The sequence below is a fragment of the Furipterus horrens genome, unplaced genomic scaffold (assembly GCF_987537825.1).
Source record: "Furipterus horrens unplaced genomic scaffold, mFurHor1.1.pri manual_scaffold_8, whole genome shotgun sequence".
Lineage (NCBI taxonomy): Eukaryota > Metazoa > Chordata > Mammalia > Chiroptera > Furipteridae > Furipterus > Furipterus horrens.
Window position 1 is genome coordinate 108,257,886 of NW_028327178.1, and position 24,198 is coordinate 108,282,083.

The 24,198-nt window shown below is 54.9% G+C and overlaps 1 protein-coding gene across 1 annotated transcript in view; it reads left to right on the top strand.

Annotated features, from left to right (window-relative positions):
* Nucleotides 1-551: 551 nt before the first annotated feature.
* RAB22A (RAB22A, member RAS oncogene family) overlaps nt 552-24,198 on the top strand; it is a 34,876-nt gene continuing 11,229 nt past the window's right edge. Inside the window, exons 1-3 of the mRNA XM_090286601.1 lie at nt 552-870; nt 1,730-1,809; nt 22,097-22,178. Coding sequence (XP_090142727.1) covers nt 835-870; nt 1,730-1,809; nt 22,097-22,178 — 198 coding nt within the window. The 5' untranslated portion in view covers nt 552-834. The remainder of the gene's footprint in view (nt 871-1,729; nt 1,810-22,096; nt 22,179-24,198) is intronic.

Sequence of the window (24,198 nt, forward strand, 5' to 3'; positions counted from 1 at the left end):
GGCCGCCCCGCCCGGCAAGGAGGGACCGCCAGCCACCAGGGGATCAAGACGGCTGGGGTCCCACTGCTCTGTTTAGATGGTCTGCATTCTTCCTGAAAAGTAGAATGGCCCCAAACCCTCCTCGCACGTGTAGCACCACCCCCGCGCTTCGTGCACCCCGAATTCTGAGAGACGCCCCCAAGGAGGGGCGGGGACACCCCAACTGTTACTTACAATCGTCTCAGTCATCCTGCAAGTCCACGCAGTACAAGGGGACCTCTGAAAACCAAGGGACACAGAGGTCACGAGGGGCGGCCGCCGCGAGGGCGCTCGGCGGCGGGCGGGGGTCGCCGGGCCTCGCCGGGGGAGTCGCCTATGAGAAGGAAGGGGCCGCAACCGCGCCCCCTGAGCCCAGCCCCACTGGCCCGCCATCTTGGGACGTGCCTGGAGGCGTGGCCTGCTGCGGGGCGTGTCCGAGACTCCTGGCCCCGCCTCTGGCCCCGCCCCTCCCCACGAGCCTCCCGGCGCCCGCCCGGCCCCGCCCGCGCCGCGAAGGTGGCTGCCGAGGTGGGCGGGGAGGTCAGGTGACCCGGCCGGCGTCCCAAGATGGCGGCGGCGTTGGCGCCCGGGAGGCCGCGGCACCGTCCCGGCTGCTGAGACGGTCCCCACGCGGCTGGAGGCGGACGGGCCGAGCCGAGGACGGGCGAACGAGCGCTCGCCGCCTCTGCGCGCCCCGCGGCCGGGGCTGGGCCGTGCGGCGGCGAAGCCGGGGAATGCCCGTACTGGGCCTGGCCTGTCCCTTCTCAACTTAGGGCGGCGGCGGGCGCGGCGGGCCCGCGCCCCGGCTCCCGGGCCATGGCGCTGAGGGAGCTCAAAGTGTGTCTGCTGGGGGTGAGTGGCGGCCGGGAGGGCCGCGGGAGGCCGGGCGGGCCGGGGTCCAGGCTTGCCCACGTCGCGTCCGACCCGGTGCCCCGCCGCGCCCGGGACGCCGCCCCCCTGCCCGGGGCCCGCCCTGCAGCCCCGTTGCTGAGGGTCCTGCTGGCAGGCGGGGGCCCTCCCCTTGCCCCTCCGGGACCCGGAGGTCTCTCCCCGCCCCCGAAGGGCATCTGTCCCTTTCCTACCGGGGCACTACCTGGGGTTGGCCGGCTCTCCCCGAGTCGGACGGGTCGCCGGTTCTTCGCTCCTACGCGGAGCAGGAGCCTCCTGCCCCGTCGGTTCGGTGTTTTGGAACTTGCGCATCCACGCGGACACTCCTCGCAGTTACTTCCCTGGGGGGCCGGTGGAGTCGGGAAGCGGCGCTTCCGGTCTCCCCGGGGCCGCGAGGCCCGGGCAGCGCCTTCTTCCTGGGTCCCCCTCCCGCCCGCTGCGCTGCTCGGGGACCCAGGGCGTGGGTCCCCCCAGCTGGTCTCTCCCCTTCCCCGGCGGGGTGGGCTGGGATCCGCCGGGGCGCCCCAGAAGTAAAGACTCCGCAGTTGACCTGATGCAGCTCCGAAGCCAGCGAGTTGTCGCCGTTGACACTGGGAGGCTTTCCAACGGCCCTAAAGTGTCTTAAAAAGGGCAGAGTCCCTCTTCCACCCTGACCTTCAGAACCTCGTCACTGCCACTGGCTCTCTGTGGCGACCTCCCTGGTGCCCCTCAACTTCTCCAGTTGACCCAAGATGCGTTTTCTAAAATCGTGAACCTGGGGCACACGGTCGTCTTCGGGTCTGCAGGCAGGTGAACCTCGCTCCCCTGTGTCGTTCTCTTTCAGGATACAGGTGTGGGGAAATCCAGCATCGTGTGGCGGTTCGTGGAGGACAGTTTCGACCCGAACATCAACCCAACTATAGGGTAAGAGATCAAGCTTCCTGCGTGCGCGTCGCGCGCAGGGGACCGGCCGTCCTTGCAAATCAGGAGTGTGGCCCGGGGTGGGCCTCGCCGGTGCCGCCCTGGTGGGGTCAGAGACTTTGGTGCCCGTCGTTTCTGGGAGGACTTGGAAGAGTACGGTGAGGGTTTTAAGAAAATTCTCTCTTTATTCGTGAGGACTGAAAGCTTCAAAATGAGCATACGAATTAAAAGCGCAGCGATGTACAACCTTCCGCCTGCATATCCGCACCGGGGGGCAGGGCTGGCGAGACCAGGTCTGCGTTTTCAGGCGCATCAACCAGACGCCGTTTAGATGGTTGTCGTTCCTCCCAAAGAGCAGGAGGAGGGCCCCAGGTCCTTCTCACTCAGTTCCTGCTCTAGGCGTAGTGATGAATTCATAAGGGAGTGCCGAGACGGAGGCTTGGTTAGGGCATCCGGCTCTTCGGCTGAGTGGCTTTGACTGCACTAGGCTTTGGACACAGAAAAGACTTTTCAGGGTGTTTCAGTGTCGCGAGAGTAATGCTTTCCCGGTGAGTTGTGTTTTGTGGGTTCTGATGCTGTATTAGGCTTGCAAAACCGAGGAGCTGCAATGCGCCTTTGGTTGCAAACCGCCGTCAAATGGTTTCTTCCACTGAAAGAGAAAGGCTGTCCCGCTCGCTAGAGGTCTCTTCCTGCGGACGCGTCCACATTGGACGGCCACTGCCCTTCCAAAATTCAAGGGCCCTTCGTTGTCCTTCGGGAAAGAACTGGGTACAGTCACGTGTTTGCAGCGTGAGCTCACCCTCCTCAGGGCCTGCCTGTTGCTGCCCGCGTGGGAAAGGGAGGTGCCAGGGGGTCACTCACTATGACTCAGTGGGGGACGCACCTGACGGGCAGCCTGAGCCGCGGGCACAGCTCTGGCGTTCCCAGGAGCCCCCTCCAGGGAGGTGAGAAGCACCAAGGGTGCGTTTTCGGCTCTGTGTGGCCGGACGCCCCGTCCCGGGCCTCCACTCCTGCCGTGGGCCTTGGCCGGCCCCCCAGCCTGCCGCGGGCCGGGGCCCCTAACCCGCTGCGCGCACCACCTCCCGGGAAACGGCTACGTGTCACAGGGAGGGGAATCCGGGGCTGCCTCCCTTGTCCTTGCACCGCCCCACGTCCGCAGCTCCACAGGCGCCCTCCTCCTCCTGACCCACCCTGCCCCGGCCTCCCTTCTCCCGGCCCCGTCTTCCTGTGGGCGGGTGCGCTCCGCACGGCCCCACGCCCCCACGCCGGCGCTCAGGCTGTGGAGCTCCAGAAAGAGAAGTGCCCACTTCCTCAGCTGCTGCTGGGCCCTCAGACCACTGCCGTCCCCGCGCCACCACAGCCTCCGTCACCGGGCCGGCTCCCACCCGGCCGCCGGGACCAGGGCTTCCTGCCTTCCTTCTTTCCTTCTTTCCTTCCTTCTTTGCTGAGCACCTACTATACACCAGATGGTACCATGTTTCCCCGAAGATAAGTGTCTTATATTAATTTTTGCTCCTAAAGACGCGCTAGGTCTTATTTTCAGGGGATGCCTTATTTTTCCATGAACAAGAATCCACACTTATTCTTGAACAAAAAATCAGCATTTATTAATACACTGTAGTCACGTCCTCACGAACATCAGCATAGCCAGCCAAACGCTGACTTCCATCAAGAATTTGGGGGGAGCTGCAGCCATGACTGCCGCTAGGTCGTATTTTCGGGGGAGGCCGTATATTTCTAAGCTTGAAAAACATGGCACTAGGTCTTACTTTCGGGGAACCAGGGCGGCCTGGCTGCTGGTGGCTGGACTCGGGGCCCGCAAACTGCGCCCCATCGGCCGGCTTCCGGTTCCGGTCCGTAAGGGTCCCTGAGAGCCACGCCCGCTCGGTCACGCCCGGTCTGCACGGCTTTGGGGCCCCAGTGGCAGAGACGCGCTGCGCGACGGAGACCCTGCGGCCCGCAAAGCTGGAAATGTTTGCCACTTGGCCCCCTTCAGGGCAACGTGCCGGACCCCGATTTAGACAAACCCCGTGCCTGCCCCGTGGCCCTGGCCTGCGCGGGGGAGGGACGCAGTGTCTGCGGCCGCTCTCTGTGCCCCGAGACGCGTCAGCGCCGTGAGCGGAGCTCCGTGGGCCCGGGGTGCCCGGGGCAGCGGGGACCTGTCGCGCTGGAATAGTGAGGAATGGGTGGCGTGTCCTTCAGTGAAAAGGTTCTCAGGCGGAAGTGAGCGTGTTGGGGGGCGAGGGTGGGGGTGGCCGGGGGCTGGAGGTCCGCGGAGGCCTCCACGTCACACGGCGCCTTGGGATGAAGCGTGGCCGTCTCTTCCTGTGCGCCGCCCCCCCCACACACACCCCCCTCCCGCGGCCCAGCTGCGCCCGTGTGGTTAGACTCCACGGCAGCCCCTCCAGCCTTTCGGCCTCGGGCCAGGCCCCTGCTTCCAACCCCGGGCTGGGCCTGGGCCTGCTTCCTCCCGGAGCTGGTGTCGGCCCCTGCGGCCCGGCGCCCCTGCCGTATTCACGGCTCTCCCTGATGGGCCACGTGTCCTGTGGGGCGAGGGCGTGGGCCCCGAGGAGCCATCCTGCCAGGACGTGACTCTGGGCCTCCGCCGTGTGCCGGCTGGGAGGGCTTCCGGACAGGTGACAGCCTCCCCGGGAGCCATGCCTACCGCCGGGGTAGCCGGGAGGGCTTGGTGCCGCGGGGCGTGTGCCGGGAGTGCTGGTGCCCTCCGGGAGCACCGGGCGGAAGCCCTCTGTCGTCACCCCCTGCACCCTCCCACCCCACTTCCCCGGCCGGCCCTGCCCTGTCGCGGGGACCACGCCCTGCCCCGCAGCTCGGAGCCCTCCCCCTGCCCCGCCTGGACGCTGCCGCCTAGGCTCCCGCTCAGTCGGTTCCGAGCCTCTTTAAGAACAAGTCTGAGCTCCCTGCTCAGGACCCGGCAAGGGAGACCTGCCCCGTGTGGCCGCCGCCTCGTCCCATCTGCTCCCCGCTTCTCCCTCCCGCTCATGCACCCCAAGTCACCCCTTCCACAGCGTGTGCTTCGCCCGGGCTCTGCTGCCTGCAGGGCGGGCCTTTTCTCCTTCCCTTGGTACGTGCGTGTTTACTTAGGGCCCAGGGCTGCCCTTAGGCCCCCTGCACGGTGGGAAATCGGGGCCGGCAAGGGAGGCGGCGCGCGTGGGAGAACCTGGGCCTCTGCCGTGTGCGCTGCCCCGATTGCCTGCTGCCCTGCACACACTCCCCTCCCCTTTTCACCCCCGTGGGACTTCCTCAGTCCCCTCTGGTTCCCCGTCCCGTGACCCCCTTTCTAGGTACGGCCCCAGCTAGACCTTCCCGACTTCATACTGGCGCTGGGTGAGGTAACGCGTGTGCTGGCTGCAGGTTGCATCCCCCGCAGGGGTCTTCAAAGCCCAAGCTTTGTCCAGATGTCTTCAAGCCTACGCCCATCTCCCCACGATACGCACACGCCGGGGGAGACCTGGCCCCCGTTACAGTCCCCGCAGCAGTGAGCTGCGGCCGCCAGTGGGAGCAGCCTGTTCCTCGGGGTGCCGGGGTGAAGAAGTCACCCACGTGTTACTTCTTCCGTTGCAATCTGCGTGCCTTCTATTGCTTCGACGTGGCTGATTCCGTGAGCGGGGACCTCTAGTGCTTCGTTGAGAAGTGGGAAGGGAAGACACCCTTACCTTACCCCAGTCTTGGGAGGGGAAGGCGTTCAGTCCTTCATCCTTACGTGCAGTGGCCAGGCTCGGTTTTCTGCGGGTACCCACTGTTGGGCGGCGAGTGTTCTTGTCTGCCCCCGAGACAGTGAGATTCAGTCATGAATTGTGCTGCGCCACCAGGTCGCTTTTCTTACAGCTTTGTCACTGTTCTTATGCTCTCTTTCTAGTCTTAAAATAATGAGGTGCAACAATCAAATGTTAACCCAATGTTGTGTTCCTGGGATAAATTTCACTTGGTTATTATTATTTTAATACATTGGATTTGATTTACTAAAATTTTACGAAGGATTTTTGCCTTCATGTTCTTGATGTATATTGATCTGTAGTTTTCTATATCTTTCTCTAGATTTGGAATCAGGGGCCCCATAAACAACAATGTCTCCTCCTCTTCTAAGTTTTTGGAAGAGTTTATCTAGAATTGGTATTATTTCTCCCTTAAAGATTTGGCATAATTCACCAATGAAGCCATCTGAGCAAGGAGTTTTCTTTGTCAGAAAAGTTGGGACGACAGAGTCCCATTTCTTCCGTGGGCATGGGCGTCTCCGCTTCTTCCTGAGTGTGCTTCGGGGGGGTTGTGTCTTTTAGAGGTTTGCCCTCTGTCTCTGTGTTTTTATTTATTGGAATAAAGCTGTTTATAATATTACTCTGTTACCCTGTCAATGTCTTTAGGGTCTGTTCAGCTGTAAGTACATCAATTTGAATGGTCTTCTCAAAGAACCAGTTCTTTGTGGGGTTTTTTTAAGCTGGAACTTTAGAATATTGATTTTAAGGTTTGTGTGTGTGTGTGTGAGCATTTTGAACTATAAATTTCCGTATAAGTACTGGTTTAAGTGAATTCCACAGATTTTCAAGTGTTGTGTTTTTATTTTCACTTATTTCAAAGTTTTCTTATTTCTCTTGTGGCATGTTTGACTTGTTGGGTTTTTAGAAATGTGTTTTCCAACTTCCAGTTATTCGGGGATTTTCCAGAAATTTTTCAATTCTTGGTTTATAGTTTAAATCCGTTGTGGCCAAAAACCGTACTGATGACTAGGTCAGAGCTTTTACATTTGCCGCTGGTTCCTGGGCCTGGACTGTGGCTCCCGTGACCGCCCCCTGCGCGCCTCGCAGGCCTGTCCCGCTGCTGGGCGCGGCATTCGTGGGCCTGGGTTCTGTGGGCCTGGGCTCGGTCCTCAGGGCTGACAGCGGCGCCCGCCTCCTCCGTGTCCTTACAGAAGCCCGGGCCGCAGGAACAGAGATGCCCGAGACTCCGCCCGGTGAGGGTGTTTCTCCTTTTGGTTTAATCCGGTTTTGTTCCTGTATTTTTCAAGCTGTTATTACTGAGTGTGCATACATCGAGTGTTGTTGTTGTTCTTGATAATGCGACCCCTTCGCCCTCGTGAATGTCGCCCTTGGTCCCTGGTGACAGTCCTGAGTGTGAATTCTCCTTCGTCCGGCATCAGCCCCGGCTCTTCAACTCTGTTGACTGGTGGTCGCGTGTCTTCCCATCCATGTACATTTACCCTGTTTATAGCCGTGTGCTTAGGGAGCGCTTCTGACGGACAGCGCTGTGGGACTCTTACAGAACCTGAGCGTCTCTGCCTTTCGATGGGCACGTTTAGGAGTGCGGTTGCCCATTGACTGCAGGGCTTCACTGAAGTTTACGTTAAAATTTAACGTTCATTCCTGCAGCCACACTCACTGCCTTGCAGTCCTCGTTGTAGAAAGCCCTGTTGTATGCTAGTGTAGATCACTTTTATAAGGTACAGCCCTCAGTATGGTTTGGTTTAAATCTGCCACCTCGCTGTGGCTCTGTTTGCTCCGTGTTAATGATTCCATCTTGTCTCCACTTCTGGCTTGTTGGCTCTGCCTCGTTGTTTTATTGTTTTAGTGACTGTGCTGGAAGGTACAGTAAACTTCTTCATCAGCCCACTTTCAAGTAATATACAGGTTCACATACAGCATTAAGCTCCTTGCAAGGCAGACTCTCATTTCCATTCCCCAGTGCTTTGCTGCTACATGTTTTATTTCTGCACCTTATAAAATCCCCCATACATGTTTTATTCCTCAGTCAGTGATCTTTTAAGGAGACTATTCATCTTTTTTCTCTGTCCTTGTAGCAGTATCACAGTTTCTTAATTACTGTACCTCTGTAATCAATCCCGATGGCCAGTGCCGTGAGTCTGCTGTGTTATTCTTCAAGAATGTCTTCCTGCTCTTGGCCTGTGACACTTCCATCCACACATTTAAAACCCTGTCTGTTCTCACACGCACGAACCACTCCCCCGCTCTGCTTTTGATTGGCGTTCCATTGAGTTTATGAATTGTTTGGACAGAAATGACACCTTTATGATATTGAATCTTCTGTATGCTTTCATTCATTAGACTTCTTTATTTTCTTTCAATATTTTTCCACTTCTCTGTGTAATGGACTTGCACATCTTTTATTAGATTTACTCCAAGGGATATGATGTTTTAATGCAGTTTTATGCTGTATTTTTATTTCTTTCTTTATTGACTTTTTAAGCTTTTTATTTCTTATTTTATTGAAACGGGTGTGATCGCCAATAAATGCAGTGTTGACTAGAAACAGTGGTGCTGGGTGTTCTTGGCTCCTCTGCCCTTAGCAGGAAGGCCTTCACTGTCCTACCATCAAACGAGCGTGGTGGGGGTTTTCTGCGCACCCCTGATCGCACTGCAGCAGCATTCTCATCGTTTCCTGGGTGGCTTTTTACCTGAGAAACGGTTTTATCAAAAGATTTTTCGACATCTATTGGGTTGAGCACATCATTATTCTGTTTCATGCTGTTGATTTGGTAAATTACATTGTTGCATTTTCATGTCATAAATCCAGTGAGATTATGACATGCATTCTTTTTCTATATCGCTGGCTTTAGTTTGCTTTTTTTTTTTTTTTTAGGATTTTTGTGTGTGTTTATAAGTGACGTCATCATGGGATACATGTCAGAAAGGGCGTCAGGGTTATGCTTGCTTCTTAACACCAGTCGGGAGACTTCCGTGGACGCGTCTGCAGAGCTGCTCTGGCACCCCCTCCGTGATCAGCAGCAGGCACCGGGGCCGCCGTCTGGCTGTGAGCCGTCTGCGCCGTGGCGTCCGTGCGGCCGGTTTCTGTGTTTGTTTTTAAGAAACTTTGACTTTCATATACTTTTTTCCACTTATTGGCATAGAGATGTTGAGATTCTGTATTGTAACTCTTACATTTCTGACATTAGTTTTGCCTCTGATCTCTCTATTTCACTAATTTCTACTCAGATTTACTGTTTCTGTCCTGTTCTTTTTCTAACTTCTTGATATACATGATTATCTCACTGATTTTCGGTCTTTTTTCTTTTTTAGAAAATATTTTATTATTTTTAGAGAGAGGGAAAGGGAGGGAGAAAGAGAGGGAGAGAAGCATCGCTGTGTGGCTGCCTCTCGTGGGCCCCCACTTGGGGACCCGGCGCGCAGCCCAGGCCTGCGCCCTGACTGGGTCTTCAGGTGTTCTTTTCAGCTGTATTCCTTGTATTTTAAAACGTAAGCATGGCTTTTGCTGGACGCACCAAGCTCTTATATATCATAATTTCATTATCATTTAATTCAAAATACTTTCCATTTTCTAGTATGATTTCATCTTTGATCCAAGTGTTATTTAGATGTGTGTTTCTCAATTTCTAAAAAAGGGAAATTTTCTGGTTAAATTTGTTAACGTTACTGGCGTAATATAGTGGAGTAGAGAACATAGTTGGTATGATTTAAATGCCTTAAAATCTCAGAATTTCCTTTGTGGCCCAGCATATCTTGATTTTGGCAAATGTTCTACACGTGTTTGAAAAGATCGTGTACTCTGCAACAATTAGGTGCCGTGTTCTATGAGTGGAACCAGGTCGGGTTTATCAGTCATGTTGTTTATTTTTTCTGTTTCCTTGCGGGCTTCTTTTGCGCTCCTCAGGTTACTAAGAGGAGGAGATTAAACTCCCCCACTGCGGGTGTGTATGTGTCTGTTTGTCCTTTCCATTCCCAGTTTTGCTTCCCTCGTCGGTTTTGCAGCTACATTAAGTATCTACAGATTTAGGATTTTATTATGTCTTACTGATAATGCCAACCTTCCAGCGTTCTGAAATGTGTCCTTTTGCCTTGAAGTCCAATTTGTTATTAATATCAAGTCGTCACTGACCTCAGTCAGCGTCTGAATGGTGCGCCTTTTTCTCATCCTCTTGTTTCTAACCTTTCTGGGGCTTCATAATTTCGGTGGGTCTTGTAAGCAGCGTGGAATCCAATTTTGATCAAGTGTGCTCCGTATAATCAGCACTAGAAATTCCCGCCACCTCAGCAAGTTCCTCCCTATCGGCAGCCACGGGGTGATCTCGGTCCCTGTAGATTAATTTGTCTGTTCTTCAATTTCACATAAATGAAATATTACGGGATGTACTCTTTGGTGTTCAGTTTCTGCTCCATAAAACAGTGTTTTGGAGATCCGACCTAGCTTTTTGTAGCATAGGCCTTTTAAAAAAGAATTGGTGAGTATATTTCCTTTTTCTCTTGAAGTATATTTTATTGATTATGCTATTACAGCTGTCCCAGTTTTTTTCCTCTTTGCCCCCCTCTGCCCAGTACCTGCCTTCCCTCCAGCAGTCCCTCTGCTTAGTTCTCCCACTGGAACCTTGATCTGCTCTCTCCTTGGGGCTGTTCCTCTCTGTCTCCTCATCTTGACAGGCTCCTGGGTTTGCCTCTGTGTCTTAGGCAGAGCTGTCGCCCCTGTTGTACTGTAAGGGGCGGAGCCTTAGGGGTTCGTCAGTGCGGGTGACCCGGTTCACTGCCCTGTGGCGCTGTTGGGAGGGGGGAGGACAATGCCACTTGCCCAGCACTCGCCCCTTTTCCTGTCACTTCACCTCCTTCCCGTATGGGACTGGCACCTCTGACCGTTGCCCTGGTGGTGGTTCCCACGGTGGGTGGTTTGCGTACATTCTAGGACGTCGGGCCCCTCGGCGGACTCTGCTGAGAGACGGCAGTTTCTGCCTCCGCCCCTCCCCCTCGGGATGGCACGGTCGGTCGGGGGCAGGGAGGCTTGACTGCCCCGCAGTGGGACTGGGAGTGCTCCCCAGGGGGCCCTCCAGGCTTGGACAACGTGCGACCGCGGGTTTCCCCGCGGCCACAGCCACTGCCTCCTTGCCGCTGCCGCCACACCGCGTCCTCTCCGCCCCGGCTCAGCCCCTCCGACCCGTGCGGATGAGTCTTGCTTATTTCTACCTTTGGTTGCTGGACTTCCATGCAGCTTGATTTTCTGGTAGTTCTGGTTGTTTTTAGTTTTGAGGCAGATGTAGTCCTTCTTATGGTTGTGCCAGGAGGCGAAGCATGTCTACCTGCGCCTCCATCTTGCCCGGAAGTCCCCCTGTGCTCTCTCTCCTGTGTGAATAGATAACAGCCAGTCACCCACCTCCTGGTCAGAGACACCCAGGTCATGGTCAGCCGTTGGCCGCTATGAATATGGACGCTGTGGAAATGGTTTTACAGCTCTGTTTGTGGACAGAGGCATTCATTTCATTTGAGTACATGACCGGGGTTGGCACTCCCAGCTCCCAGGGGAAGTGAGACGTAAGTCACTTTGTAGGACGCTGCCCTGCACTTGTCCACAGTGGTTATGTCAGCTTCCCCGCCGCCGGGCCTGTGGTCTGCCAGGCGGTCCGCCCTCACCCCCGTCTGCCTGTCTTCTCCCCGCTGGGACCCTGCTGGGTGTCCCATGCACCTCATTGGGCTTTCTTCTGCATTTCCCAGGGGACTCTGCCATCGCGCACTTTGCACGGGCCTGTTAGTCATTCACATTTCTTTCAGGGAGTCTCAGTTCGTATCTTTTGCCTGCTTATATTTGGGGTTATGTCTTATATCTTACAGATTCGTAGAAAGTCTTCATGTATTTCAAAGACAAGTTTTTTGCCAGGTGTATATATTGGGAATATTTTTGCAGGTATATTTCTGGTGAATGTTTTCTTCCGTTCTGTGGCCTGCCTTTTCATTTCCTTCATGATGTCTTGTGTTGGAGAGAAGCTTTCGTTTTAATGAAGTCTTTGTTATCAGTTCTGTCCTACCTGCTTTTCTCTAAGTCGGCTCTGCCTGCCCCGAGGCCTCAGAGATATTCTCCTGTGTGTTCTTCATAGTTTCCACTTCGCATTTAGTTCTTGGAGCCCTCTCACATTAATTTTTCTGTGTTGTGGTTTCTACTGCGTAGCCTGTCATTCATCCTTAGTATATATGTAATGTGTCTTTTTATTATCTGGCTGCTTTTAAGATCCACTGTTTATCTTTGGTTTTCAGCAATTTACTGTAATACTGTAGGTGCGTAATATACTCTGGGTTCACTGAGTTTCTTTAATCAGAAATTCTATTATTTGGGACATTGTCATTTACTGTTTCTTAAAATAGTTTGTCTTGCTCCTCTGGGATTCCAATTTCACACGTTAAACTGTTAGATACTATCTCATAGGTGACTGAGGCCTGGCGGGGATTTTTTTCTTTTTTTTCATCTTTTTCTCTCAATTCTTAGGATCACATTATTTCTATTGATCTGTCTTTGAGTCTGGTTGCTCCCTTATAACTGTTTGGCACATCTGGTGTATCTTCTTTTCCTTCAGATGTTGTCCTTAATTCTAGAATTTACATTTGGTTCCTTTTTATATTTTATGCTTAGATTTCCCATCTGTTCACTCAATATGGCTCTTTTGCTTTAAGTCCTAATTATATTTATAAGACGTGCTTGTAAAGTACGTTTCTGCTAATGCTAACATCTGGATCAGCTCAGGATCTGTTCTATGGACTCTCTCTCTCGACCTTGGGTCGCTTTTTTGCGTGATAGGAATCTGTTCCTGTGTGCAGGACAGTGCACTGCAGAAGATACCGCAGAGGTGCGGCTGCTGCTGAGGGCAGTTGGGTTTTGTTCCAGTAGAAAGTCAAGTTGTAGGTGGGCTAGCCACCTTGAAGTTCTGGGGGCTGGCTCTGACGCTTTCTTAGGGTGCTGCTGGCGGAGCGCTGCCTTTAGCCTCGTGGTCAGTCCTGCCTCTTGTAGGGCGCACTCCCAGCGCTTCCCTCCCTGCAGGCGGCAGCAGCGAAAGTCCCCGCTCAGCTTTGTCAGCCTTCCAGCGGGGGCTGTCCTTGGGGGCTGGCTCCCCATGGTGTGTGGCTGAGGGGTCCGCCGGCCGTGGTCTGAGAGGAGTCTGTGGACAGGACTGCAGCGCCCTCCTTTCCAGCCCACGGGTGACCCTGGGCCCTGCCCTCCAGCGGGAGCACGGGTCTCTCCCCGCCGCGGCTGCGAGGGCCCTTCCGGTCCACGCACCACCACCCCAGCCCCCCCCGCACTCCCCCTTGGCTGGACTCTCATTTGAGTTCTTAATTATTTTACTTGTAGTATAATTAGCGAGGTATTTGTGCTTAAACCTACAGTCTTACCCTTTGCTTTTGAAGTGCTTGGTCTGTTCTGTGCGCTTCTGGGTTGAACTTTGTTTTAATCCCGTGTTTCCAAACCCCTCTGTTACCTTGGTAACTATACCTTCTTATTATTTTTTATATGTTTGCTGTAGAAATTACCTTTTGCATCTTTGACTTACCAAGTCTAATATAAGGTATTACTTTTCCCATGTTCCAACAAAGCAAGGATCTCAAATCCAATATCTCTGCCTCCTGCCTTCATGCTCTTCGAGTGCGTTTTAATTTTGTAACTTAGACCTCACAGGACATTCGTTATTGTCATGCAGCCAGCATTCCTGTCACTTTCCTCCCCGTGTTTACTCTTCCCGTTGCTTTATATTCTGTCTGCATTTCTAACTTTTCATCAGGGATTATTTAATGTGTTTTGAAGAACACTGTTTTGTATTTCTTTTAATATACTCTTCCGGCACTCAGTTATTTGTTTGAAAATATCTTAATATCTTCTTTTTCAATCCAGTTTTTATTTGCATGTAATAAAAAGTGTAGTTCAGTGAATTTTTAGCTTGTCCTTGTGTAAGTGCCATCACGACAAAGAGCGTTTCCCTTCCTGGCTCCCCCGCTCACCTCACCAACACACCCCTTTCTGTAATTTTAAACTTGGTATGAATGGGACTCATTGATGCTGCTGCCTTTTACTCAAAATACTGCTTTTGAGACTCATCCATGTTTTGCATACATAGTTTGCTGTTTCTGACCGCTGGGTAGTCCTGCGTTGTGTGAGCGGTTTGTTCATACGTCTCCTGTTGGTGGGCATTTAAATGGAGCCCGGTTTTGAACTATCGTGAGTGAAGCTGCTACGAATATTTGTACACAGTTCTTGTTGCGGACGCATGCGCGTGTTACTCTTGAATGCCTACCTGCTTAATAGGCATCTCTGTTCTTTATCACGGTCTAACAGACTAGCATAACACAGCGTGAGCGTGTGTCCCCTCACAGTTTTGTGGGTCGGGTTCAGGGGCAGCTCGGCGGGACTAAGGCGCTCCGCTCAGCCCCGGAGCCATCCTCCTGCTCACGAGGAACCCGTGAGAGCCCCCGGCGTGTGTCCGTCGGCCACTTCTGTGCCCGCCCGTAGGCTGCAGCGGTCGGCCACTCACGGTGGGAGGAAACCACACAAGGCCGGGAGTCCCGGGGTGGGGACCCTCAGGGCCACGCTGGATGCTGGCTGCCACCGTCGGTCTAAAGGCATGTTTAACTTTATAAGAAACTGCTTTTGCAGCACAGGTGTATGTATACATGTGTTCTTGATTCCCACCAGCAGTGCGTGAGAGGGCCGTTTGCTCCGCGTCCCCACCAGCGGTGGTTGTGAATTGCAGCTATTTCAGCAGGTCCTGGTCATTTCTGAGGTCTGTTTCCACTGGATAAAGCATTCTTAGTTTTCAGTCACTCCCTTTCAGACCTTTGAGAGCAGATACCCTGTTTTCTCCTGACTTCACCGGTGTTTATGGAAGTCACCTGGCAGTCCTGTTGCTCTTGAAAGTGACCTGCCACTGTTTCCTCTGCGAGCGACAGGCTTGCCTTGTCTTGGGGTTTCAGCATCTTTGCTTTGTGTAGGTGAGGTTTTCCTTACATTTATCCTGTTGGACTCACGATTCCTTGAATCCGTGGTTTGGTTTCTTTCACGTTAGAAAACTCTAACGTTGCCTCATCCGTCCTGCTCTGCCCCGCATTAATTGTCCTTCTATGAATGTGTGTGATGCTTCCGAAGCCCAGTGTTCTAAGCACTGAGGTTATTCCCGGTTTTCACATGAGAGAGCGGAGGCCGAGAGCAGCCACTGCCTGGTCCAGGGACACCCTGTCGGGAGCACAGCTCAGCAGTCCCGCAGCCCCACTCAGGGTCTGCGCTCCGTCCGGGGCTCTGGTCTCCTGGCTCAGCCGTCCCCCTCTGGGACGGTCCTGCAGACAGACTCCCAGTGTTCCCAGTCGTGAGGTTAATGATGGCAGCGTTGCTGACCGTGGGACTCGGGTTATATAAGTTGTAGTGCAGGCATTCAGTGTGATAGGCTAAGGGGACAAACAGCTGGAGAGAACTATGTCTGCTTCCATTGGACGATCTCCTAGGTGTATTGCAGAGTGAAAAAAATCAGACACGTGTTAAAAATCAGTGAAGACAGATTCGGTGGAAGCTGTACGCACGCACCTGTATGAACCCGCAGTGTTTCCGAAAGGAGGCCTGAGACGCTGAGAAGGGGAGGACTTGAGTGTCTGTGAGAACAGGGTGGGGGATGCTCCGGCGCGTGCCTGTTCAGACATGAACGAGCCCAGTTTTGGTTTGGAAATGACTGCGGCAGCTCAGGAGACGCGCGGCCCGCGTGTGTCCCCGGGCAGTCCTTCTGTCCCACGGCCCCTGGGGCTCTCGCATACACGCTTCCCTTCCTGTCTTCCGTCCGGTCTGTCCGTGCTCCTGCGGTCCTTAGCGTGCCCGAGCTTCCGCCTGCCTGCCCGTTTGCACTCCCACCCCTGCAGTGTCCTTTAAACACAGACCCAGCCCTGGCCAGTGGCTCAGCGGGTTAGAGCACCGTCCCATACACCGAAAGGTTGCAGGTTGGAGTCCTGGTCCAGGCACCTGTCTAGGTTGCAGGTTTGGTCCCCAGTTGGGGCGCATACAGGAGGCAACAGATCGATGTTTCTCACGTGGATGTTTCTTGCTCGCTCGCTCTTCCTCCCTCTCTCTAAAATTAATAAACCTCTCCTCGGGTGAGGATTTAAAAAAAATAGATTCATCTCACTGCTGAATGGGTTGCTGAGGGCCTGGTATCTAGTAGAGGGGCCCTGAGGTCCGTTGCCCGCTCCCAGAATCCATCTCCAGAGCAGATGGAGGGCGGCACCCCTCCCTCCCCCTCACGGGCTCCCCTTCACCTCTAGCCGTCTTTCCAGGTGGTCACCTGTGAGGTCACTCAGATGTGCACAGGTGAACATTTTACATTCATATTGCTAAGTGTTCTGTTGTCTGTCAGGGCAAATAAAACGAGTCCGTGAAACCTGTGCGTTTTTTATTGTACCAGTGTTCTTGCTCAGACAAGGTTTAAGTTTTTGCAGAGTGGGAAGTAATTCAGATGGAACACGGACACAGTGGCCGTGCGACCCTGGCTCGCAGCGAACAGGACCTCGAGGGAAGGAGCCGCCTGTGGGTGTGCCCTGCGGTGGCGGGCTGCCCTTCTCGCGCGCCCCCGCTCGCCTGGGCCCTTTCTGTGGCTGCCTGGGGGCACTCACCACCCCACCCCTCCCAGGCCCTGTCCCCGCCTGCCCCTCCTTGCCTCTGGGTTTAGCTCAGGCTTGACCTCGGCTCTGAAGTCCTGCTAGTGTATCAGTTCTGTGTTGCTGCTGTAAGGAATTGCAGCCCGTTCAGGGGCTCCCAGGAGTGCAGGCTTGTTAGTATGTAACTGTGGGATGGGAAGTCTGAGCTCAGGGGAGGGTTTGACAGAGGCCCTGAGGGGAGAACCTGTTTCCTGGCCTCTTTCCGCTCCCCTGGCTGCCGGGCCTTGTGGTCCTTCCCCGCCTTCAGGGCGCATGGCTGCAGCTTCCCCCGCCTGACACCCCTCCTCCCTGGCTCCCGCTGCTCCCGGCCCCTCTTACCAGGACCTGGGCATTACATTGGACAGTTCAGCCCCCTTACCCACTGCGGGCTTCTTAGCCTGGTACCGTCTGCAGGCTCCCTTTTGCCACGGAAGGTGACCGAGTCCCACGCTCCTGGGGCAGCGCGCGAGTATCCGCGGAGGGAGCGCCACCATTCAGCCTCCTGCGCCTGCCGGCCCCACGCTCCCGGGTACGCGGGCTTGGCTTCGCCTCCGGCTCCCACGGCTCTGTCCGTCCTGGGGTGTCTCGCTGAGTGTCTACCCCCCAGTCCACCCACGGGCGCCTCCTGAGAGCGGGGCTGGGTCACACCGCTCGTGCCTGCCTGGTGTTCCCATCCTCAGGCGGAAGCCCGCATGCCTGCGCGGGTAGAACACCCAGTGCCAAGTGGGGGTTGTTGGATGAACAGTCAGACCCCGCAGAGCCTCAGGGCGGGGAGGACGGGGCGAGCCGTGGGGTGCACGGAAGGGCGGGGCCCTGTCGGTCACGAACCCTCTGTCGGGGCCGCGGAGTGTGTCGTTCGTGCTGCGTGTGAAAGGCTCCGTGTTATGTTGTTCTCGACAGAATTAGGAAAGACGAGGCCAAACTCTGTTATTAAACTTTATATTCAAAGAAGTGTTTTTGTGACTTTAATATCTCCCCAAAAGTTTGTATAATGACAAAAATGTAGAAATTACTGAAGGATTGGCTTGGGATGGCCACGAACCTGAGGAACAAAGTGTCCGCTGTGCGCCCTCTGGTTTGGGGGGCAGTGACGGTACAAGGAAGCCCTGCGCAGAGCGGCCCCTTAACCCTTAGGTCTCCTTAGTTTCAGAGGTGGGAGAGCCTAACGGAAGGTGAAGGTGCGTGTGACCGCAGAACCGCTCATCAACTGGTTTATGGGTCCTCGCGAGGCCGCCGTGGCAGGAGACGCACAGGCTACGTTCTGCCAGGCCTCCCTGAGCGCCGGGTCAGTCCTCGCACCCCGGGACGCTCCTGAGGCCTCTGCTGTGTCCGTGAGCGGGACACTGGACCGCACGCCATGTTGTCTCGCCCGCACGCTGCTGTTTCTGTCGGCGTCTGCGTCCTGGAGGGGCCGGCGTCGTTGGCGTGAGACTGAGCGTCATCTAGAAGTTATGGTGCCTTGTTAATGTTCCAGTGGGCCGAGTGGTTCACCCTTCAAAGGCACCGTCCGTCATTAGGGGGTGACAGACGACGTCCCGTGTGCTGTTCCAGGAAGAGGGCGTGAGTCCAGAGAGGCACTAGGGTGTGAGGGCAGGGCCCCCATGTTCTGAGGGAGCCTGGCAAGCCCCCCGCTGCTGAGGAAGAGGAGCTGTAACTCACCCCGTGGCACGAGTTTTCCTCGGGAGCGCGTATGCTGACCAGAGGTCGGACCGCGAGGTGTGCGTGCAGTCGTCGGTGTAGAGTGTCATGGAAAACGGAGGCGCTGTGATGGACACTCGGGCTTTAGGAAATGATGCTAGTGGGGGTTTTAGACCGAAGAGGCAATAAGACGTGCCTAGGTGGAGTGAAGGGGGGTGCGTTAGTAGTGACAAATGAGGTGGTCAGACACATAAGCGGCAGGCTGGAAAAGACGTGTATCATTTGGGTGGCAGGAAGCCATTGCAGTTTTTCAAAAAGCAAGATAGCGAAGTTATCACACCCTGTGCGTCACTGAGCGTGAATGGTAAGGAGTGATCCTAGAGTTCGCGTGACAGTGGGAGGGGAAAATTGTCGTAGTCCTGTTCAAAGCTTGGGGTCCAGTTTACGAACTTGTATCGGGTTGGGATTCAAGTGCAGATCAGACATACAGTGGGGACGAGGCAGCGCCGCGGAACTGGCTGCAAGTGACAGAGGACACAGACCGCGCTGCAGCCGAGCCCCAGCCCGATACCCCTTCCCTCCAGCAGTCCCACCCCCTTAGTTCATGTCCGTGGGTTGCGCATGTAAGTTCTTTGGCTTCTCCCTTTTCTACATTATTCTTAACTCCCCCCCGCCCCCCCCACCCCCGTCTATTTTGTACCAACCAGTTATGCTTCTCGGTCCCTGCACCATTTCCCCATTTCTCCCCCTCCCCACGCCCAGCTGGTAACCCTCCAAATGATCCCCATACGTATGATTCTGCTCCTGTTCTGGTTGTTTGCTTAGTTCGGTTTTGTTTTTATTTTTTAATTCAGTTGTTGATAGTTGTGAGTTTGTTATAATGTTCATAGTTTTGATTTTCTTTTTCTTAAATAAGCCGATTTACCATTTCACATAACAATGGCTTGGTGATGGTGAACTCTTGTTAGCTTTACCTTCTTTGGGAGGCACTTGATCTGCCCTTCCATTTCAAATGATAGCTTTGCTGGGTAGAGTAATCTTGGTTGTAGGTTCTTGCTTTTCATCACATTGAATAGTTCTTGCCAGTCCCTTCTTGCCTGCAAAGTTTCTTTTGAGAAATCAGCTGATAGTCTTATAGGCACCCCTTTGTAGGTAACTCTCTGCTTTTCTCTTGCTGCTTGTAAGATTCTCTCTTTATCTTTAACCTTTGGTATTTTAATGATGATGTGTCTTGGTGTGGTCCTCTTTGGGTCCAACTTGTGTGGAACTCTCTGTGCTTCCTGGACTTGGCATGTCTAGTTCCTTTGCCAAGTTAGGGAAGTTTTCTTTCATTACTTTTTCAAGTAAGTTTTCAGTGCCTTGCTCTTCCTCTTCTCCTTCTGGCACCTTTATGACTCGGATGTCAGTACATTTAACGTTGTCCCAGAGGTTCCTAAGCTTCTCATTTTCTTCAATTCTTTTTTCTTCTTTCCATTCTGGGTGAATGTTTATTTTTTCCTTTTGTTCCAAATCATTGATCTGAATCCTGGCTTCCTTCCCATCGTTGTTGGTTCCCTGTGGAGTTTTCTTTATTTCGCTTTGTATAACCTTCACTTTCCCTTTATTTTGTGGCTATACTCAATCATTTCTCTGAGCATCCTGATCACCAGTGTTTTGAACTCTACATCTGATAGGTTGGCTATCTCTGTTTCATTTAGTTCTTTTTCTGGGGTTTTGTTCTGTTCTTTCATTTAGATCATGTTTCTTTGCCTCCTCATTTTGGCAGCCTCCCTGTGTTTGTTCCTGTGTATTGGGTAGAGCTGCTTTGACTCTGTGTCTTGGTCGTGTGGCCTAAGGTAGTAGGTGTCCTGTAGGGCCCAGGGGCACAGCCTCCCCTACCACCCAAGCTGGGTACTTGAGTTGTGCCCTTTCTGTGGGCTGAGTACACCCTCCTCTTGTAGATGAGCCTTGATTGCTGTTGGCAGATCAATGGAAGGGATTTGCCCAGGCCAGTCAGCTGCAGGGACTGGCTGTGACCACTGACCACCAACCTCCACCCTCTGTGGAGGACCAGCTGTGCAGGGGCAGGGTGGCGGTGCTCCAACATGGTCTGTAGATGTCCACTGGGTAGGCTGGCCCTGGGGTTTTCTGGGGGGTGCAGGCCAAGGTCAGCCCGCACCTGTGTTTTGCCTGGGGCACCCTGCCTGAGCTATAGAGCAATCTGAGATGGCTGCTACCTGTGCTGGGCTTGGAGATTCCCAGGCGAGGCCAAGCTGTGAATCTAGGCTGGCTGCTGCTGGTGTGGGCCTGGGGGGGGGGGGGGGTCACTGAGGCCAGCTGTTGCTTGTTTGAGAGGATTTGGGAAGTTGTGAAGCCTGAGCCAAGACCAGCCTTTCACATGGAAAAGCAGCTTGGGTGGGCCCTTAAGTTGGGTGGGGAGGAGTCTATGGGATCTCCAAGGCAAGTCAAACAGTGTTAGCCAGGTTGCTGGCGTCTCAGGTATGGCACCAGCTTGCCAGCCCAGTCTCCATAGATGCAGTTTTTTAATTCCGTAGTTGTCATACTTCCATTCAACTCAATTTCTGGCTGTTCCGGCTGACGGCTGTGCTATATTTCAGTTGTAATTTTGATGTGGTTGTGCGCAGGGGTGAGCTGTGTCTCTCTCTGCTGCCACTGGGACCAGCTCCACCCCAGGTACCTTCTCCTCTCCTGTGAGCAGCCGCAGTGGGTGTGTGGGCACCTGGGCCGGAGAGCAGGCCTCCAGGGACGCCTCCTGTTCCTCTTAAACGGACTCCCCCACGGTGTGACCGCTGGAGAGCGGAGTGGCCGACTTCTGGGGCTGACTGTAACGTCTAAACTGAACCACTTCTAGAAGCTGCGTAAATAACAGCAGTAGTACCCGGTGTAGGCACAGTGCTTAACAACGTACGGAGCGCTTTCCCGCCAGCCACACCATTCACCCTTGCCAGTGGGCCGAGGCTGTGTGAGCGCCTGGGTCTCTCCTGAGTGGGAAATCATTCTGCGTTGCCGCAAGGTCTCCAGACAGTAACCATTTCCTGGGTACCTTCTGTGCATGAAGCCCCGCGGGAAGGGTGCCGGGGCAGACTCCCAGGAAACAAGGGCCCGGCAAACAGGACCTGCCCGCCTCGCGTGCCCTGCCTCGTCGCAGGCGCTGCTGCGCGGCTGCCGGCCGAACCACAGGTTTGTACAGATATCGCCAAGGACGCAAGTGAGGCGGAATTTGGGTTTCTGAAACCCAGAGTTCTGATGCTGAGCTAAGCTCAGTGGTTCTTTAGAGTCGTTCTGTCGACTGCAGCTTGCACCGCCTTGAGGTTTGTGGAGCTGTTACACGATCTCAGAGGAACCTCAGGCCCCCAGCACGCGGGAAAATGCCCAGCCGTGCGCTCGCTGTCCTGGGGAGGCTTTGTAGAGCGTGCCTCCGGGAGGGCAGCGGGGCCCTCGGCCCAGACGCTTACTGGCCAGTAGAAAAGGAGCCATGACCGGCTCTGGGGTCAACGATGTGCTGAGGGGCCTGGGCGACACGGGACTCTCGGGAGGGAGCCCGGGGTGCCGTGCGGGGAGAGAGAGCATTGGAGCCCGGCCTCTGGGGGCTGCCACGCTGTCCGGGCGTGCGCTCTGGGCTGCCGGGGCTTTTCCGAGTCTCCGAAAAGGGGGAGGGCCTCCGCCCAGGTAACAGGAACCCCTCCTTCAAAGGCCCAGGGCAGAGTGGCCGTCAGCATGAGTGGCGTGGCCCGTCGGGTCAGCTGTGACCAGGGCGGTCACCAGCTGCCTTGTTTGATGTCCTAGTCCCAGTGGCCCCAGTGTCACACCTGCCTTTGTTCGGTTGTTCACGTGGCCATGTGGTTTGGGAACGGGCGACTACCAATCCACGTGGACTAGTATTTTTGACTGGAGTACTCATTTCCTGTTATAGAGAGTTTTCCCATGACGCCATCTGTTAAAAGAGCAGCTTGTGTATTTCACAGGCAGGGTGCTGTCTGGGTTACCAGGTACCTCTTGGTGCTTCTGATAGGAAGCTTGGGCAGCACAAGCGGAAGGCCACCTGCTGCTTCGTGCCGGGCAGGTGTGCCTGACGCTCTCCTTTGGCACAGACTGTGCAGCCGGTGTCTGAGCATCACCCAGGTGCCCCGGGAGGACCACGGGGAGGACGGAGTGAGCGGGGCTCTGGGTGTGAGGTCTGGTGATGTGTCCCACTGGGCTGGCCGCGTGCTTTAAATAACTGTTCTGACCATTTAGGTCTCTCTTTGTAGGGCATCTTTTATGACCAAGACGGTCCAGTACCAAAATGAGCTCCATAAATTCCTGATCTGGGACACCGCCGGACAAGAGCGCGTAAGTCACTCTTTAATTCCCTCTGTCTTCTGAGGCCCGAGGTAAAGCTCCGACTGAACCGTGGAGGTCCCTGCCATGTTTCTCACTGCTCTCCGGCGGGCCGGAGACACATTTATTTCCATTTGCATAGGCCAGCCTTTTCCTTTTTAATTAGCGCCACAAAGCCCGCTGATGGAGAAAGCGATAATGGGCACTGAGGGCATTTTTATGCTTTTTAGTGTCTTAAAGTAAATGCTGACTAATGGGCCTGATAAAGTCCCACTCAGAGAATTGTGTGCAGTTTGGGGCTCCAGCCTCTAGCAGAGACGTAAGAATCAGTGGGGGGGGCGGGGTGGGTTAAACACCTCTCGTTTGCGGCCGCCTTTTAAAAGCTAAAGAGGGGGCGTGGCGGCACAGGAACCTTGAGGTATAAGTGAAACGGGCGTGCTGACACAGCGCCGGGCAGCAGGTGCGCCGTCCGTGCCTGAGCATGCAGTTGCCCCGGGAGGTCCTCTGCCTGAGGAGGGGCCTGAGCCGGGAGTGGGCACGGGGCCGAGGCGTCCTGGTGCCGAGTGGGACTGGGCGCAGCCCACCCGGATCAGGCAGGAGCGGGGAGGTGGGCAAGCAGACAGACGCCGGCCTGCTGCCGCCTTTTCCTTCTGGACCCTGAACCGGATTTCCTGGTTGGGGTGCGTCTGGCAGCCACCCCATTATTCAGCTGCTGTTCCATTTTGTTTTCAAACAGCACTATCAGAGCAGAACATCTGATGGATGCATAGTGCTATCTTACGCCCTTAGGAGTGTACCAGAGGTGATCAGGAGAGACAGTCTGTTGCCGGGGTCTCAGCTAAGACAGCAGAGGTACTGCCTGCGGCCTCCGGTCTGACTGGGTCGCCACAGACAAGCTCCCCGTGGCCCTGGACGCAGGCGCGCGGCGTCTGTATGGATCTGACGTCCCGAGCTTGTCCCCTTGGCTCTCTTCTGGTCGTCTGAGTGCCGGATGTCACACCTGTGTCCAGTTACTCCCCTGAGATCCGTAGGCTTCGCCTTCCATCCCCCACTCCTCCTCGGCTTGCGCCTCTGAGTGGGACGTTTAGGACAGGAAGGCCTTTGCTCACCACCACCCTTCCTCCTCCAGAGGTGTTGCTTCCCACAGAGGTTTCCTGAACATGCCTGTAGGCACAGCTCTATTGTCTGTTTCATCAGCCAAGAACTCGTGTGGCTCTTCATACTCATAACGTACATACCCTTTTAGCAAATCCCAGGTGTCAGCACCCCTCCCACGCATCGGATGATACAGCAACACCCTCATCATAAAGAATCGTGCTGTGACAGAGCTTTCCCAACGCTCTGAGTCACTTTACACTGTGATAGATAACATCTCTTTTCCTACACCATAGAAAGGAATAATAGGGGTTCATGCCTCTCCCTTACTGCTGCCACAACAGCAGGATTCTGTTAGGTTTTGTAATTAGCTGGTTTGCCTGCCCCTTCTTTTCCCTGCTTCTCATGATTTTGCACCAGGAATCGGTGCTCTGAGACGCACAGCTCCCTCACCCCTACCTGAGGGACCACCTCTTAGCCAGGGGCTCGCCCAGGGGATGTAAAGGAGACGGGCAGGCGAAGGCCGAGAGCACTGGCCGCAGAACCAGCGCCGGGAGACGGGGCCGAGCGCCCACCAGTAAGTGTGGCCCCGCCAGTTCTGCCCACCCAGAGAGTGCGCCGGGGCCGAAGAGCAGCTGCACGTCTGCACGCCAGTCGCAGGTGGCTGAAAGTGCTGTGAGCGCTGTCCTAGGCACCCCTGGGAGCTCGCTCTGGCTGCCAGCTTGTCCTGAGCAGGGCCTACGAGGCCAGCCTTGGCCAGAGGCTCTGTCGGCACTTCCCCATGTAGTGGGGTACCCTCTAGAGGCTTGGAATGCCCCTTCCACCGGTAGCCTAGAGAACTCACCTCGATGGCACCCCAAGGGGGGCTTTCCTGCTGTCTCTGCCGTTCTCAGATGAGTGTCCGCAGTGCCCATGTCAGAATGGACGTGGCCTCCCT